At 46.0% G+C, this 17,482-nt stretch overlaps 1 protein-coding gene across 1 annotated transcript; it reads left to right on the top strand.

The window, feature by feature from the left end:
* Positions 1 to 2,533: 2,533 nt before the first annotated feature.
* LOC129837269 (trichohyalin-like) lies at positions 2,534 to 17,323 on the top strand. Its single transcript, XM_055903292.1, has 15 exons — positions 2,534 to 3,074; positions 3,938 to 8,191; positions 9,581 to 9,629; positions 9,936 to 9,985; positions 12,751 to 13,151; positions 13,322 to 13,482; positions 13,625 to 13,777; positions 13,908 to 14,037; positions 14,161 to 14,235; positions 14,347 to 14,436; positions 14,582 to 14,724; positions 14,885 to 15,028; positions 15,135 to 15,205; positions 15,308 to 15,412; positions 15,591 to 17,323. The coding sequence occupies exons 2-15, from the start codon at positions 3,961 to 3,963 to the stop codon at positions 15,731 to 15,733; spliced, it is 5,946 nt and encodes a 1,981-aa protein (XP_055759267.1). The 5' UTR covers positions 2,534 to 3,074; positions 3,938 to 3,960; the 3' UTR covers positions 15,734 to 17,323.
* Positions 17,324 to 17,482: the final 159 nt, after the last annotated feature.

Below are 17,482 nucleotides of genomic sequence, written 5' to 3'. Positions count from 1 at the left end.
CCTCCTGTACTCCCTGTTCACCTACGACTGCGTGGCCAAGCACGACTCCAACACCATCATTAAGTTTGCTGACGACACAACAGTGGTAGACCTGATCACCGACAATGATGAGACAGCCTATAGGGAGGAGGTCAGAGACCTGGCAGTGTGATGCCAGGACAACAACCTCTTCCTCAATGTGAGCAAAACAAAGGAGCTGATCGTGGACTACAGGAAAAGGTGGGCCAAACAGGCCCCCATTAACATCAAAGGGGCTGTAGTGGAGCGTGTTGAGAGTTTCAAGTTCATTGGTGTCCACATCACCAACAAATGGTCCAAACACACCAAGACAGTCATGAAGAGGGCACGACAACACCTTTTCCCCCTCAGGAGACTGAAAAGATTTGGCATGGGACCCAGATCCATCCAGGACCTATATACTAGGTGGTGTCAGAGGAAGGCAGAAAACAATTGTCAAAGACTCCAGTCACCCAAGTCAGACTGTTCTCCCTGCTACCGCACAGCAAGCAGTAGCAGAGCGCCAAGTCTAGGTCCAAAAGGCTTCTAAACAGCTTCTACCCCCAAGCCATAAGACTGATTAATTGTTCAGCAAAGGCCACCCGGACTATTTACATTGACCCCATTTGTTTTTACACTGCTGCTACTTGCTGTCTATTATCTGTGCATTGTCACTTTACCCCAACCTACATGTGGAAACTACCTCGACTAACCTGTACCCCTGCACATTGACTCGGTACTGGTACCCCCTGTATATAGCCTCGTTATTGTTGTGTAATTTTATTGTGCTACTTTTTACTAAAGTTTATTTAGTAAATATTTTCTTAGCTCTATTTCTTGAACTGCATTGTTGGTTAAGGGCTTTTAATTAAGCATTTCGCGGTAAGGTAACAGCTGTTGTATTGGGCGCATGTGACAAATAAAATGTCATTTGATAATACTACACTTCTGACATACATCTTGCTCTTGCCTTGTCAAGGTACGCCATTTAACCGTCTGTCACAATCTCTGTACATTCAGCACAAACCCTCTGGATGTAGCACTCAACAGTGCATCCCACTTGTAAAGCAGCTGTTATGTCTTGATGATCTTCTTTATCAAAGCTACCGCAACGCTTTTCCATTTCAAACAACACGCTCTCTTTCTCCTGATTCCTCGTTTCGCTTGCTGTGAAGCAGCACAGTAGTGGTCATGTTCCTCCCTTGACGGCTTCACAACCCTGTCAGCTGATTTGGGAATTTGTAGTTGGGAAGTTCTTGGTAAGGGTGGCAAGAACGAACAAACATCACACAGTAAGTGATGTTCCGAATTTAAACCCTCGCGATTCTCTCGTGTTTTCCCATTACTTTAGCCAGTGTAAATCAGTGAAACGACATTGATGGCTTCAGCAATGCACAGCTTCAAATTAAATCACATTGTATTTGTCAAATGCGCCGAGTACAACAGTGAAATGCTTACTTACAAGCCCTTAACCAACAATGCAGTTTTAAGAAAAACAAGAGTTAAATCAAGCTCACAATGGAATAGACAAAAGTATGTTCCAGGATCAACAACGTTTCTTCACTGATCACTGTGTGGAGTGGTGATGGTGATATCGCCCAAACCTGTTTTCTCTGATTGTCACTGTAACCTAATTAGCATCCTCCTTCATGTATTTACATGAAAGGATTAGAGGTGGCCCACCACTTCATTTATTGGTTTAAACAGAGTGCATGCACTCCAGGTATGTTTGATCTTGGGATGAGGTTACAATAGGATTATTTAGAGGTGGAACAGACAGATGTAAAAATATAGTTGCTTCTCCACAAATATTTTTCAACAGACTCGATGATTAGTTTCTTTCCCCCAAAAATTATTTTCATCATTCAATTGCCATTGATTGCTGTCTCCCATCCTGAGGGAGTGTAGCTTCCCTCCACTCTGACACTCCACCCTCATTGAACCCCAGAAAATACCAGCGGAAAGGAGCATTACAATACATCTATCTGACACATTATCTAATGGATTTATATTATTTAGTGATCTTACAGATTCCAGTAATTCCTCATGGTTAATAAAAATACTCTGTTTACATACTTAAATCACTGGTATTTGTAATGACTCGGGCCCCAAGGTTTCCTAATCATGTCACGTGGTCTGGGTAAACTCCTGGCCCTAGCAGCACTGACAGTACAGCTGACATATATATATAAGTCCCTCTTCCTTTTCTGTCATTGCCCAATCCTGTTACTGTGATCTGAAGAACTAGCTTTCCTTTTCTGTGGAACTTGGAGTTCTTTCCCACTTTACTACTTCTCCAGGGAATGTTAGGGACGTTTTTATAAGCCTGCTGTGTTGGTGGTTTGTTTGCTGAGTTGCAGTGTGAGTGTGTTCTCACTCCTCTTTGCCTCCCCTCCCCCTTCCTTGATTCTAGAATCTACAACCCTTACCTGCCTTAAGTGTGCTATGCAGACACACCCGTCAATCCTGCATCAACCAATCACAGACAAAGGAGAGACACCCAGGAGGTGTACTTCCTGTATTTGGTGAGAGAGGAATGGAGCAGGAGAGAGAGAGAATGAGAGAGAGAGAGAATGAGTCAGCGAGCTTTATCTCGGGGTCAACAGTAACTGATCACGTCAGTGTGGGAGGAAGGAGAACAGATTGATTTGTGGGATACAGTCCGCGGCCTTTCGTTTGCTTTGTCCAGATTCCTCTGTTCAATAACAGTGGCTGTGAAGACAAGAAAGAGAGAAAAAGAGGAGGGGGAAGATAAGTGTAAATCTGTTCAGACTTGTTTGGGAATTGGAGCAGGGAAGGAGGGAGGAGGAGTGAAACAGCAAAAGGGAGAAGAGCAGAGGGGAGAGGTTGACAGACAGATCGGGAAGAAAACAGATGCGGAGAGAGACAGAGGGTCAGGATTGGATTAATGTTGAAATAGAACTTTGTTCGCCTTTCTGAACCCCCCCCCCCCCCCCCAGCAGATCTGGAGAGGTAGGATTGCTTGTGTTGTGCAATCCTTGTTAGTTCACACTACTGAACTAACTGAGAGCTGCTGAGAGAAGGGAGACTGGACATCTCTAGCGTACTAAACTCAGGTGAGTCCCTCAGATCTCTTTACTGTGTTTCTCTACTGATCTACCAGTCATTCTACAGTTCTAACATTGATTCATGGCTAATTTGTCTAGTGGTTTATGTGTTACATGTGTGTTTTCATTGTGTGTAAGTTAGTCCTGTTTTAGTGTTAGTTGGTGTGCTGAGCGATGTTATGTGGACTGTGCTATGCAGACGTGTGCTGTGCTGCGTTCAATAAATCAGTGTTCCCAGGTGTCACATAATCTACGGGGCTGTTTCTGTCATTATCTTCAACACTTTGCCGTTGGCTCTGTTGTTGTATAGATACTTGGCGCTCCAAGCTTAAAGGGAAAAGATAGCTTTTGAGTGGATTTTCCCTTTAAATTAACTCAAGCAGTTAGCAGTAGAACCCATTGAGTTCAAGTGTATTGAATTACAGGGTTGGCTATTAAGTGTTGTCTGACTAAAGGTTGTGATGCTGTGGTCTCAAACTGATCGCATAAACACATTGTTGCCTGTGATTCTTATCATCATAACACCCACAGTTATAACACATTGGACTTGTGTTGTATTATAGTTACAGTATTTTCACCTTTTTGTAATTTACATTTTTTTTTACTACCCATTTGAATAAATAAATAGTGAAGCATTGGTCAGGGCTTGTAAAGACACTAGGCCACTATTCAGCTTCAGTGTTCGAGGGCCACAATAGTCCTAATGCTGTTGTTAACCTTCCATTTTCATTCATCTCAACATTCCTTTATCTCCATTTAGTGATTGAAAGTGTCGCTACTTCAAGTGATTCTATTGGTTGTAGCAGTATCCTTGCAGAATGTCCAGATTGTGATGAATTATACATTAATGAGAGAATATTACCATCTTTCAGGTTCTAAAAAAAAGTATGTTACCATGGGGACCAAACGCCCCAGTCTGACTCCCTTTGACACATTTGATCCATCCAATCAAAGCGCTTCCTATCGGAACCCTCAGCCAATCAGCCAGATCTCCCGCGAAACAAGTTCCAGACCTAGAACTGTGGCCCGGACAGACAGAGAGAGGGAGAGGATCCGAGAGGAGGAATGGAGGAGAGAAAGAGAAATGGAGAGATTGAAGGACAAAACAAGAAATAGAAGAAAAGAGATGGAACCCGGACCAAGAGAGAGGAACAGAGAGAAGGAGTGTGCCCCCATATCCAGAGGGAGGGAGGAGGAAAGGGAATGGAGAGAGAGAGAAAGGGGGAGAGCGGGAGAGAGACATGCCAATGGAAGACCTACTTCAAATCTGGAGATCAGGAACGACAGAGACAGAGAAAAGGAGAGAAAGAAAGGAGACACGTTTCCTAGAATGATAAAACATAGCAAAGAGAGAGACAGAAGAATGAGTGCATTTGTGGAGGAAGATGTGGGGAAAGAAGGAGCAAGACAATTGGAGAGACAGAAGGGAACAGAGATGGATGACTGGGAGAGAGAACGAGAGACAGCAGCAAAGATACAGCGGTATCGAGATGCAGAGAGGGACTTCCAAAGGTACAGAGAGAGGGAGAGGGAGAAGGAGAGAATCAGGGCACAGGAGGACGGGGAGAAAAATGGAGGGAGGCCCATGGAGGATAAGACATTGAGACGGAGGGAGAGAGCAAGGGAAGCGGAGCCAGATTTCAGAGAGAGGAGAAGAGAAAGGGATTCAAAGGGCAATGACCTATGGAGCAAAAGAGAGAGGTATATGGATGGAGAGAGAGAGAGGTCAAAACTCCTGCAGGGAGAAAGGGAGGTTAGAAGAAGAGAGGGAAATTCACAGAACTATTCGGATAGAGAGGGCGGGGATGGAAGGAGGGAAGGAAATACAGAGGGACAGAGGGACACCAGGAGTGAGGGAGACAGTGATGGAGAGAAGTGGAAAGAGAGGGTGAGGGATGACAACAGAAGAGAACTGAAACATCCTCATAGTAAAAGTGAGGGGGACAATGAGGGGAACGCAGCATGGGATAGAGTGAGGGAGAAAGAGAAGGAGAGACAGAAATGGAGAGGGGGGGAGATATACAGAGAGAGGGATGGAAGGGGAGATGCTTATAGACAGAGAGTGAGGGAAGGGGACAGGGATGGAAAGAGCGACATGGAGAGATACAGAGAGAGGGACAGGAGAAAAGTGAGGGAAGTGGAGAGAGAGAGGGATGAGGTGAGAGAAGGGGGCAGGCGAGAGGACGGACTAAGGGAAAGGAGGGATCCAGAGAAAGATGGGGAGAAAACACAGCCCAATGTAACAGGAGAGAGAGGGAAGAGGATGGATGGAGAGAGATTCAGAGAGAGGGAGAGATATTCCAAGGGGGAGGATGAGGAGAGGAGGCGCAGGGAGAAGAAGGACAGAGAGACAGATCCCAAAAGGGAGGGAGGAGCAGACGGAGCTAGTCGATTGCCGAGTGAGACAGCCCCAAGGGTGCCACCACGAGTGCAGAGCAGCGGAGAATGGAGAAGTGACATAGAGAGGGAAAGAAAATGGAGAAGAGGAAGAAAAAGTCATGAGGAGAAGGAGTCAGAGGGAGATGTGGACAGGGGGCAGAGAGAGTGTAGTGAAAGAGAGAGACCAGATAGAGTGAGGGGGAGAGAAGGAGAGGAGGAGACGATACCAAAGCGCCCTGAGCAGCGGAGGATGTGGTTATTACCACAGAAGGTCAGATATAACAAAGACTCCTCTTTAGAGGATGAGGTTAGAGAGCGAGAAAGAGATAGGCACACTAACAGATGGAGAGATAGAAGTGAAGAAGAGGACAGATCCATGGAACAAAGGACAGGCAGAGAAAAAGAGAGGAAGACAGAGGGAGAAGGACAAGAGGATAGGTCAGTGGAACAAAGAAAGTCCATAGACGAAGAGAGAGAAACTGAGAGGGAGGGAGGGAGGGAGATGTATTTGGAGAGAGGGTTAAATGTAGATGAAGATGATGAGACAGAAGCCTGGAGGAGTTATAGCAAAGGAGAGGAACACCAGACTTACAGCGATGGAGAGAGAGAGGAACGCTGGCAGAGGGACAGGGAGACGGAGAGAGAGAATGTGACAGATAACACAGAGGGTGACAGAGAGGAAGAAGGAGGAAGTGATAGATATGCACTCTTCGAGAGTGATGGAGGAAGTGAGAGAGAGTGGGAAGGAGGGCGAGATAGAATCCCTTCCTCTGAGGACGGCTTTATCACTGTGTCCAGCGGTGGAGAAGAGGAGTTTGAGGACTGCAAGGAATTCTTGGAAGTTGGGGTTGCTAACCATGTTACCTGGCAACCTGTTAGCTTTCAGGGGAGCGAGGGAGAGATGGAGAGAGGTGGAGGGAGAAGACATGAAAGAGAGAGAGAAAGAACAGAAGAGCAGTTAGAGCAAAAAGATGATGCAGTGGAGGGAGAGGTGAATGACGGAAAGGTGAAGAAGCAACCCACCTATGTGTTCTGTGTGATTGGACAAACATTGCCCAGGTCAAAACCCAATCAGACAGCAGTCTTGGGTGACATGGAATCAGAGCGGACCAATCAAAATCCTGGATATGGTCATAGGGACAGTGGTGACATCACACACCTCCCTCATGAGAACCCTTCCAGAGATGGAGACCAAGGGGCAGAGGATGAGAGAAAAATAGTGTGGGATGAGATCCATGTGCCAAAGGAGGAGAGAACAGACACAGAAGAGAGCTCCATAGTGGACGTCAGTCACACCACCCTAGAACGAGAGAGCGGAGAACGACTGAAGGTCGTGGAGGAGAACCCATACGCTGAGATAGAGCAAAGGAGGAACTCTGAGACCGAAAAACTCCTCAAAGAGTGGAGAGAAAGACATAAAGAGTACAGAGAAACAAGAGAGAGGGACCCAACAGACAGTAGGATGACAGAACCAGAGATAGGTCCATCTTCACATCCCAGTGGAGAGTACCACCACCATGGGATCCCTGTAGTTGACCAAGCCACCTCTGACCAGAATGACCCTGGAGTGATGAGCCCAGAGGAAGCTGTGGCCATCTGTATAAGGGGAGCCTGGAGCACAGAAGAGGAGGCCAAGCGCCACTCCCAGGCCTCACACATGAAGTGGGCCAAGAACGTATTGAGCGAGATCCTTGGCAGCTCGGAGGAACACGCCCTTGGCAACCCCCAGCCAGAGTCACAGGGAGGTCAAGAGGTCAGCCAGACTGCGAGAGGGACCGAGAGGCTAGAAGAGGAGCTAGAGGAAGAAAAGGATGAGACGCCAGAGGGGGGAGGAGCCTCAACCGTCTACGCCACGGTTCAGAAGAGGACGAAGCGTGGGAGGAAGTCGGTGGAGGCGAGGCTGGCTGAACGGGAGGCAGAGCCAGGGAAGGTGGAGGATGAGAGAGGTACAGGGGAGAAACTAACAGACATGCATGCTGAGGCTTTCACAGCTATGCTTGGTGATGGCAAACCCATAGACATGCATTCTGCCCTGACCCTACACAATACTCATGGTGACACACCTACAGACAGACAGGGAGAGAGACAGGGAGAGGAGGTGGAGGGTAGCATTGTGTGTGCGGACAGACAAACAGACAGTCATATACATATCCAGGTAGAGATGGTGACAGAGGTTGAGGGTGAGATAGAGAAAGGGGTCGAAGTTGGGGACGAGGTTCATATACTGGATGCAGAGAAAGAAGCGAATGCCCAGAAAGAGGAAGATCTGTTTCTCTCTGTGAGCAACACCCTGTACAAACCAACCAGCTGCCCCAGCCTTATATACAACACTGATTCAGAACAACCTATCACCCCCATAGAGGAAAAGACGGAGGAAGAAGGGGAGAAAGAGAGGACTGTGGGAGAGGGGGAAGAGAATAGTGTGGTAGAGGGGAAGCAGGAAAGGAGGATAGAGGATGGGACCGAGGACAGGGGGAATGTGGGAGAGGCGACTGAGGAGAGGAAAGTGGAAAGGGAGGAGGAGAAGAGGGTAGGAGGGGAAGAGGAGAGGATGAGGGAGGGCAAGGAAGAGAGTAATAAAACGGGAGGAGGGGGGGTGAAGAGCACTTGTAGTTTCCAAGATTTGGGCACCGATGTTCAGTTTCGGAGGCGGGGGTTCCGCAAGACAACAGAAAGAAGAAACGAGGAAGAAGAAGAAGGAAGAGAAGATGCGAGGGATCGCAGAACAAGAATATTCCAGGCGTCAGGTGAGACAGACAGAAAGAGAAGGAGGAATAAATCAAGAGAAAAGCAGCTCAACACCTAACACAGATTAACATTAGAATATCCTAATTATGATCTTAATACTCAACACCTAACACAGATTAACATTAGAATATCCTAATTATGATCTTAATACTCAACACCTAACACAGATTAACATTAGAATATCCTGATTATGATCTTAATACTCAACACCTAACACAGATTAACATTATAATATCCTAATTATGGTCTTAATACTCAACACCTAACACAGATTAACATTAGAATATCCTAATTATGGTCTTAATACTCAACACCTAACACAGATTAACATTAGAATATCCTAATTATGATCTTATTACTCAACTAATTTCATGATCATCTCAAATCATCTCATTTTGTCAACCTAACCAAACCTTTTAGAATGCCAGACAGAAGAGTTCAAATTTTTAATTTGAAGACAGTTATATAAACAAACGTTAATTCTTAGTTATTGATAACCACATGAAAAAATACTATAGTATACTATGGTATAAATACTATATTATAAACCAGGTGCTTCGAGCCCTGAATGCGGATTGTCTGAAAGACGTGGTATACCAGACTGTCTCACACTGGTATGACAAAAAAGTACTTTTTACTGTTCCAATTACATTGGTAGCCAGTTTATAATAGCAATAAGGTACCTCATGGTTTGTGGTATATGGCCAATATACCACAGCTAAGGGCTGTATCCAGGCACTCCTCAATGCGTCGTGCATAAGAACAGCCCTTAGCTATGGTATATTAGCCATATACCACTACCCATCGGGCCTATTTGCTTAAGTATTCTCTGTAGTGTTTTTGCAGACTTTACTGTAGTATTCGCTGTAGCGTTTTTGCAGAATACTGGAATACTATAGTATTTACTGTAGTATACTGTAGTATTTACAGTTAACTATAGTATAAATACTGTAGTAAAATAACTGTAGTATACAAAAGTAATTAATGTAGTGTTTTTGAGTCACTGAAATGGGGAAGGAGGCGGGGGAAAGGGAGGACGACAGTGGATGTGGGGACAGTGTGGCAATCCCAGAATCTGGCAATAAATAGGCAAGGTTAGACTGTCTGGAACCAGAACTCATTCCTCCTCCATGACTCTTCTATCCATTCTATCCCAGCTCTGTCTTCAGTTCAGTAGTTCTGTTTAGAGCACACCACCTAGAGAGGAGCGCAGCCAGGGGAGTTTTGCAAACAAACCAATCCTTGTTTCTGTAACCAAAACAGCTCTGCCTGTTCTGTTCTGTAGGCCATGTTGGGCTGAGCTGTTCTCAGCCACAGTATATTACATTATTGGGTTATGTTGCTCTATCTCTCTGGACTACACTGGAACCAATATGTTCTGCTTCCAGATGATGAGGAGGAGGAGGTGAGCTTCAACTGGGGAGACGTGGACCTGAGGTGAGTAGAAGATAGCAGGGAGGAGGGAGGGGGCATATGTCATGTTAGTGCACTGGGCTACCACAGTGACTGTGTGTTTTATTACATTGTCATATTTTATGGCCACTTGCCTTGTATAGAGTCAGTCTTTTGATGTCATGCATGCAATATGTACAGTTAGATCTGTTGCCTGCAATTTAACCTAAACACTAGGCTGTGTTAGTTAGTACCTGAGTTCAAATAGTAGAGATACAATGTACAACACTACTTCTGTAGATGAAGTGTGGACGATTCCCTCACCTGACTCCAGCCTCTCCCTCTGTCCAGGAATGTCACGGATACCATCAGAATGGCTAGGAGGAACTCCAAATTTTACAGTGAGTATCTCTGCTCTACCTCTACCTCTACTGCTCTACCTCTACTGCACTACCTTTACCTCTACTGCACTACCTTTACCTCTACTGCACTACCTTTACCTCTACTGCACTACCTCTACTGCTCTACTGCTCTACCTCTACTGCACTACCTCTACCTCTACTGCACTACCTCTACCTCTACTGCTCTACCTCTACTGCTCTACCTCTACTGCTCTACCTCTACTGCTCTACCTCTACTGCACTACCTCTACTGCACTACCTCTACCTCTACTGCGCTGCCTCTCTTTTCTCTCCTTCATCCCTGAGGCACTCACATCCACTTTCACACATCCACTTCTCTGAAATGTATTTTATATGTAATAATATGATAATAATGTTAGTTCAATAGCACCTTTTATGCTACAATGAGCAGAGAGAGCTAGTCTTGTGTTTATGGCTATGTAGGTATGGAATCTGTGAAGGCACATGTATTTCTAGGTTAACTACGCTCCTTGAAATTTGAAATGAAAAAGTCAGTAAAATCGAACAAGATACTTCCACAGACAGATATCATCTGCCAGTAAGGGTGCTGTTAAACAAGATACTTCCACAGACAGATATCATCTGCCAGTAAGGGTGCTGTTAAACAAGATACTTCCACAGACAGATATCATCTGCCAGTAAGGGTGCTGTTAAACAAGATACTTCCACAGACAGATATCATCTGCCAGTAAGGGTGCTGTTAAACAAGATACTTCCACAGACAGATATCATCTGCCAGTAAGGGTGCTGTTAAACAAGATACTTCCACAGACAGATATCATCTGCCAGTAAGGGTGCTGTTAAACAAGATACTTCCACAGACAGATATCATCTGCCAGTAAGGGTGCTGTTAAACAAGATACTTCCACAGACAGATATCATCTGCCAGTAAGGGTGCTGTTAAACAAGATACTTCCACAGACAGATATCATCTGCCAGTAAGGGTGCTGTTAAACAAGATACTTCCACAGACAGATATCATCTGCCAGTAAGGGTGCTGTTAAACAAGATACTTCCACAGACAGATATCATCTGCCAGTAAGGGTGCTGTTAAACAAGATACTTCCACAGACAGATATCATCTGCCAGCAAGGGTGCTGTTAAACAAGATACTTCCACAGACAGATATCATCTGCCAGTAAGGGTGCTGTTAAACAAGATACTTCCACAGACAGATGTCATCTGCCAGTAAGGGTGCTGTTAAACAAGATACTTCCACAGACAGATGTCATCTGCCAGTAAGGGTGCTGTTAAACAAGATACTTCCACAGACAGATATCATCTGCCAGTAAGGGTGCTGTTAAACAAGATACTTCCACAGGCAGATATCATCTGCCAGTAAGGGTGCTGTTAAACAAGATACTTCCACAGACAGATATCATCTGCCAGTAAGGGTGCTGTTAAACAAGATACTTCCACAGACAGATATCATCTGCCAGTAAGGGTGCTGTTAAACAAGATACTTCCACAGACAGATATCATCTGCCAGTAAGGGTGCTGTTAAACAAGATACTTCCACAGACAGATATCATCTGCCAGCAAGGGTGCTGTTAAACAAGATACTTCCACAGACAGATATCATCTGCCAGTAAGGGTGCTGTTAAACAAGATACTTCCACAGACAGATATCATCTGCCAGTAAGGGGGCTGTTAAACAAGATACTTCCACAGACAGATATCATCTGCCAGTAAGGGGGCTGTTAAACAAGATACTTCCACAGACAGATATCATCTGCCAGTAAGGGTGCTGTTAAACAAGATACTTCCACAGACAGATGTCATCTGCCAGTAAGGGTGCTGTTAAACAAGATACTTCCACAGACAGATATCATCTGCCAGTAAGGGTGCTGTTAAACAAGATACTTCCACAGACAGATATCATCTGCCAGTAAGGGTGCTGTTAAACAAGATACTTCCACAGACAGATATCATCTGCCAGTAAGGGTGCTGTTAAACAAGATACTTCCACAGACAGATATCATCTGCCAGTAAGGGTGCTGTTAAACAAACGTGTCCACAGACAGATTGAAACTGGGACTAGATATGACAGTATAGCAGTATACTGTGAGTCCCAAGACAGACTTCTTCCTGTGAATGGCTTACTCATGTATACAGTGTGTGCTTGATCCCTTTCTCTATTTTCCCAGATTGTTTTCCAGCTCAAACATGTTGTAGGTTTCTTCCATGGAACCTATAAACTGTAGGATTTCATTTTCAGTTCAATTTTCCAACCCAATCATTTAAACATACCAAAATGGCAGCAGGTTTGCAGATCTATGAGTCATGGTGAAATTGTATGGAATGGGGAAGTCGTGTGTGTGTGTGTGTGTGTGTGTGTGTGTGTGTGTGTGTGCTCCAGGGCCACAGTCAGGTTTGTGCATGTATTCATATCTCTTAACGCCAATTAATACCAACTGTTGCTGCTACAACATAGCATTCCAAAAAGTGTAAAATGCAAACCATATACTCTGGCTAACCCACTTCTCTGTCTCTCTCTACCTTTCCCTCTCTTGTTATTTCTCCCCCTAACTCTGTTTTTCTTCTCACTGTCCTCTTACTGTCTTCCACTTTCTCCTTTGCTTTCTTTCTCTGCCTCTTTCTCACTTGTCCTCTTCATCTATACCCATTCTGTCCCTGTCTAACTTTTCTCTCTCTCTTACTCTACTCATCTCTCTCGTCACCTCTATTTGCCTCCCCTCCACCTCCCCTCTTTTCTCTCCCTCCTCTCCCTCACCCCCTCTCAGATTCCCAGCTCTACCAGGAGTACAGTGAGACAGCTCAGAACAGGGAGATCCTCAGTCAGTCTTGCTCTGACGCCCTCTCCATCTACGAGGAGCTCCCTGTCCACCTGTCCCCTGTACCCTCCTCCCTGGCCCCCTCGCTCCCTCCGGCCCGCAGGCCCTTACCCCGTCTCCCCCCAGTCATCCACCCCCACTCTCTGTCCCACTCTGGCTCTACCTCCAGTGGCACCAGTGCCAAGTTCCTGCCCGTACCACAGCCGCCCCAGGCACCCCCAGGCAGGCCTCCCTCTCCCCGCCTCTCCATCTCCCTCACCCAGTCCCCCAGCCTGTGGCAAGAGATCCCTGAGGTCAGGACCAGTGCTGAGTTTGGGGAGCTGACTGACGACCAGAGACGCCTGCAGGAGGTAAACAAAAACAAACAGTTGACCCTTCAACCAGCGATGTCGATGATGACATTTGCCAGGGGCCTAGTAGCTAATGTTGATTTTCTGGAGCCTGGATCTATGGGTCCTTGGGGTAGTTGGAACAGTGCTTGTAATCTCCCCCTCTCCTCTTCCTTTCTTCTTCCTGTCAGGTGCAGTTTGAGGTTGTAACTTCAGAAGCGTCGTACTGTCGTAGTCTGGATATTGTGGTGGATCACTTTGTCAAGTCTAAGCAGCTCGGGGAGCTGTTGACTACTCAGGACAGGAGCTGGCTGTTCTCCAGGCTGGCTGATGTTCGAGCCATCAGCCATAGGTGAGAGGACTGGGACTTATTTGTTTGCTCCTCAAACTAGCAAACCCACAGGCTGAATGTCACAGGGCCTCTATGCCCCTCTTTATCTTTTTTCTGTCAACGTTTACCTCATAGTCCTTCTCTGTATTTGTTGTTCTCGTAGTTTTCTGTCGAAGCTGGAAGAGAGGGTGGAATCTGATATGATGCACTTCACCGTGTGCGACATCATTGCTCGCCACTGTCAACGCTTCAAGAAGGTCTACGTGCCCTACCTCACCAACCAATCATATCAGGATGCCACTTACCAGAGACTCATGTGAGTCCTCCCCCAGGGTTCACTGACTGGCCAGACTCTTTCTGACACTCCTTGTATTACTGCACGTTTATACGTGTTTACGTTGACTTACAAACAGCACCTTCTTTCTCTCTCTCTGTCTGCCCTGCAGGGATGAGAACCATGGGTTCAGGCGGGTAGTGGAGAAGTTGGAACGCAGTCCAGTGTGTCAGCGTCTTCCTCTTCGCTCCTTCCTCATCCTCCCCTTCCAGAGGATCACAAGAATCAAACTCCTTGTGCAGGTCTGTTTATGTGGCTGTGTGTGTGTATGTTTTAAGTGCACAATCTAAGTATGCGACTCCTTATAATCCTCTTCGTCTCAATCTCTCTCATTCTCTCCATTTCTCTCTGTATTTTTGCCTCAGAACATTGTGAAGAGAACAGCCCAAGGCACAGAGGAGGAGGTCCAGGCCATCAAAGCTATGAAGCTACTGGAGAGAGTATGTTACACCCCCCCCCCCCTCCCCCCTCCCCCCTCCTGGTGGTGCTGTTACATGATGTAGCCAAGAGATAACTGTTAACCATCTCTCTTCTCTCCCTCGGTCCTTCAGTTGATCCAGGAGAGCAATGACAGTATTACTCAAATGAAGAGCATTGAGTCGCTGGTCTCTCTCAGTGCCAGAGTGGACTTTGAATGCAGGGTGAGTAATAAACTACATCTCCCATGATCCCCTGCTTTACATGCTGTCCCTTGAACATATCAGTGTTGAACTGATCACAATAACAAGTCACAATACAAGTACAGCAGCAAGCTTTAACCGAGTTTAACCTATGTGTGTGTTGTAGACTCTCCCCCTGGTCAGTCAGTCTCGTAGGCTGGTGAGAGAGGGACCGGTGACTGAGATGATGGATTTCTCTCTGAAGGAGACAGAGAGGAGTGTCTACCTTCACCTTTTCAATGACTACCTGCTGCTGTCGCTGAACAAAGAGTGAGTCCCTTCAGACAAACACACTCACACAACAACCAAAGCAAACCAAGCATTAGGAAATCTAGACCAATATTACTTTTTATTGACAAGTTTTTCAATGTTCTCATCATTGGGCATTATTAACTCTCCATTCCTCTCCTCTTCTCCTCCCTCGTTCTAGAGGGGGCAGGTTCACGGTGATAGACCATGCTCCAGTGTCAGAACTGAGAGCTGAGAACTGTCGGGTCAAACTGCACTCTCTAGAGAAGAACCTTTTCCGCCTCCACCTTAACAAGAAAGCCCTGCTACTTAGCACCGACACACAGTAAGACAGAGAGGGTTGTGTGTGTGTGAGCCTGTGTGTGTGTTACAAAGAATGAGAGTAGTTTAATCCACAGGTGTGTAAAAAGTGTTTTCTTGTGATCTTTCAGAGGTGATAAACTGCGTTGGATCTCAGCTGTCTCCAGGCCCCATCCTGTTATTGACTACTCTACAGCACAAGGTGGGTTGAAAATTGCTATATTGCCATCCAGCCTAGCATGGCCAGACAATGGGGACATCTTGTCCCTGCTGTATTTGACCTCTGACCCTCTCTCCCACTCAGACTTCACACAGATGCAGTGCATCCGAGCCTTCGTTGCCCACCAACCAGATGAGCTGTCCCTGGAGAAGGCGGAGGTCATTCTCGTCCACCAGCAGAGCAGCGACGGTAAGGAGGACAGAACCACCCACTTCCTGATTGGTTGTGGGAATACACAACGTCTCCATACCTCAGTGTTATTGAGTGCTAAAAATGTGTTGCTTTTTTAGTTGCTTTTTGTTAAAACTCTTTCCCTTCTGTTCCTCCTCTTTCCTCCCCCCCTCCCTCTCCCTCTGTCATTCCTCAGGTTGGGTGGAGGGGACCAGGCTGTCAGACAGACACAGAGGATGGACTCCTGAGTCCCATTTGGAAACCATAGCCAGCCTCAGGGTCCGACAGCGCAACCTGCTGGACGCTCTAAAAATTACGACAGCCACGGCTGCCGTATGACAAACCATCCACTGCCTGACTGCGCTGGGGGAATCATAGTCACTGTGTATCAATGTGGTTTAGTTACTGTGGAGCTGTGGATTTGGACAGTGGATGAAACATAGTGTTTCAGACTGGAGTTGTCCATCCCGGCCTCACCCTGCTTATTGGGGATGAATGGCAAGGGGATGAATGGCGTTAGAGGGGGTGCCTTAGAGAGAGCCACTGGACTGACATGAATACCTTTAACACTTACAGGAGTGTCAACGTAAATGATTGGAGGGGTTTGGAGGTGCCTGGGAGTGTCTAGGGTAGCCTTGTAAATCAAACCCTGGCAATGAATGTCGATGGACTGTTACAGGATCTATTGGAAATCAGCCATCTAAGAACATCAGTGGATTGAGGACCTGTGGCCCCGGAGAAGGACAGAAGTTTCTCCATAACTACTTTACTTGGGGACTTTAAAAAGACATGGTATGGGCCTCCTGAGTGGCACAGTGGTCTAAGGCACTGCATTGCTAGAGGCTTCACTACAGACCCGGGTTCGATCTCAGGCTCTGTCAAAGCCGGCCGTGACCCGGGAGACCCATGAGGCGGCATATAATTGGCCCAGCGTCGTCCGGGATAGGGGAGGGTTTGGCCGGCTGGGATGTCCTTGTCCCATCGTGCTCTAGTGACTCCTGCACGCTGACTTCGTTTGCCAATTGTACGGTGTTTCCTCTACATTGGCTGGCTTCTGGGTTAAGCAAGCAGTTTTGGAAGATGCCTGGCTCTCGACCTTCGCCTCTTCCGAGTCAGTACAGGAGTTGCAGTGATGAGACAAGACTGTAACTACCAATTGGATATCACAAAAAAGGGGTAAAAAGTACAAAAACTAAAAAAAGACATGTTGGCAGTGTTTTGCAATAGAGGTTATTGTCTTTGAACAAAATGGTTCTATATACAGGGAAATCTTATTTGTGTATATTACAAAGATTTTCATAAATTACTTTTATGGTGGGTACTTATTGGCTGACGGCTCAAATTGAATACTTCCGCTGCTCTATGTTCACTACATACTTCAGTCTAAGACTGCCATCGTTGAAGTCGTTTGTGGTGACGTCTAAATGAGGGGTGTTGTACAAATCAAATGAATCAGCGATTTGATCATCTTTAACCAATCAGAGTATCAAAGCCAATGACAAACGTTTTAAACGCCCCTTTACCGACGTGTGCTCTGGATCTGGTCCAACCCATCGGTTTCTGGGACCAATCAGAACAGTTAGAATGTGTTTGCTTTCTAGAAATCGTCAGGGAGGTACTCAGATTCAGATCCGGAGAAGAAACTAATGTCTGTGAGCATGGCGTAGCATTTGGCTGGAGCAAGGAGTTTGAGTAGCCAGGCAAGGATACTTAATCTCCTTTGAGATACAGAAGACTATGAGATAAAGAGATGCACATTGTTAAGAATGTTGAAAGGGCTATAAGTGCAATACATTTCCAGGACTGTGCATGTAGCCTACACAATTTGATTTTATGGCAAAAGAGGTGCAATGATCAAAATAATCTGTTCTGTCTGTGTTGAGGAGACTGAGAAAGTATGCTTTGGAAATAAATGACGATACTCATGAATATTACTTGTCCTCCACCTGTAAATCAATGTAGGCCTATGTGAAATACTTTTTTCCTTTTTGACAGCAAACAGTGAAATCGGAACAGCAGGAGAACTTGGCCTACGCCACGGACTTGAGGGCTAAAATCAATCGTAGAACCTGGTCAAAGGAATGAACA

This window comes from Salvelinus fontinalis, chromosome 38, assembly GCF_029448725.1.
Source record: "Salvelinus fontinalis isolate EN_2023a chromosome 38, ASM2944872v1, whole genome shotgun sequence".
Lineage (NCBI taxonomy): Eukaryota > Metazoa > Chordata > Actinopteri > Salmoniformes > Salmonidae > Salvelinus > Salvelinus fontinalis.
Note: the sequence above shows the minus strand (reverse complement) of the source record. Positions and strands in the feature narration are given on the sequence as shown.

What these genes read in the sequence shown, in the direction of transcription:
- LOC129837269 (XM_055903292.1), top strand. Translation starts at nt 3,961, where the DNA reads ATGGGGACCAAACGCCCCAGTCTGACTCCCTTTGACACATTTGATCCA. An exon ending in GAGGAACTCCAAATTTTACA is followed by an intron (nt 9,986 to 12,750) that starts GTGAGTATCTCT and finishes ACCCCCTCTCAG; the next exon opens with ATTCCCAGCTCTACCAGGAG. An exon ending in GAGTGGACTTTGAATGCAGG is followed by an intron (nt 14,437 to 14,581) that starts GTGAGTAATAAA and finishes TGTGTGTTGTAG; the next exon opens with ACTCTCCCCCTGGTCAGTCA.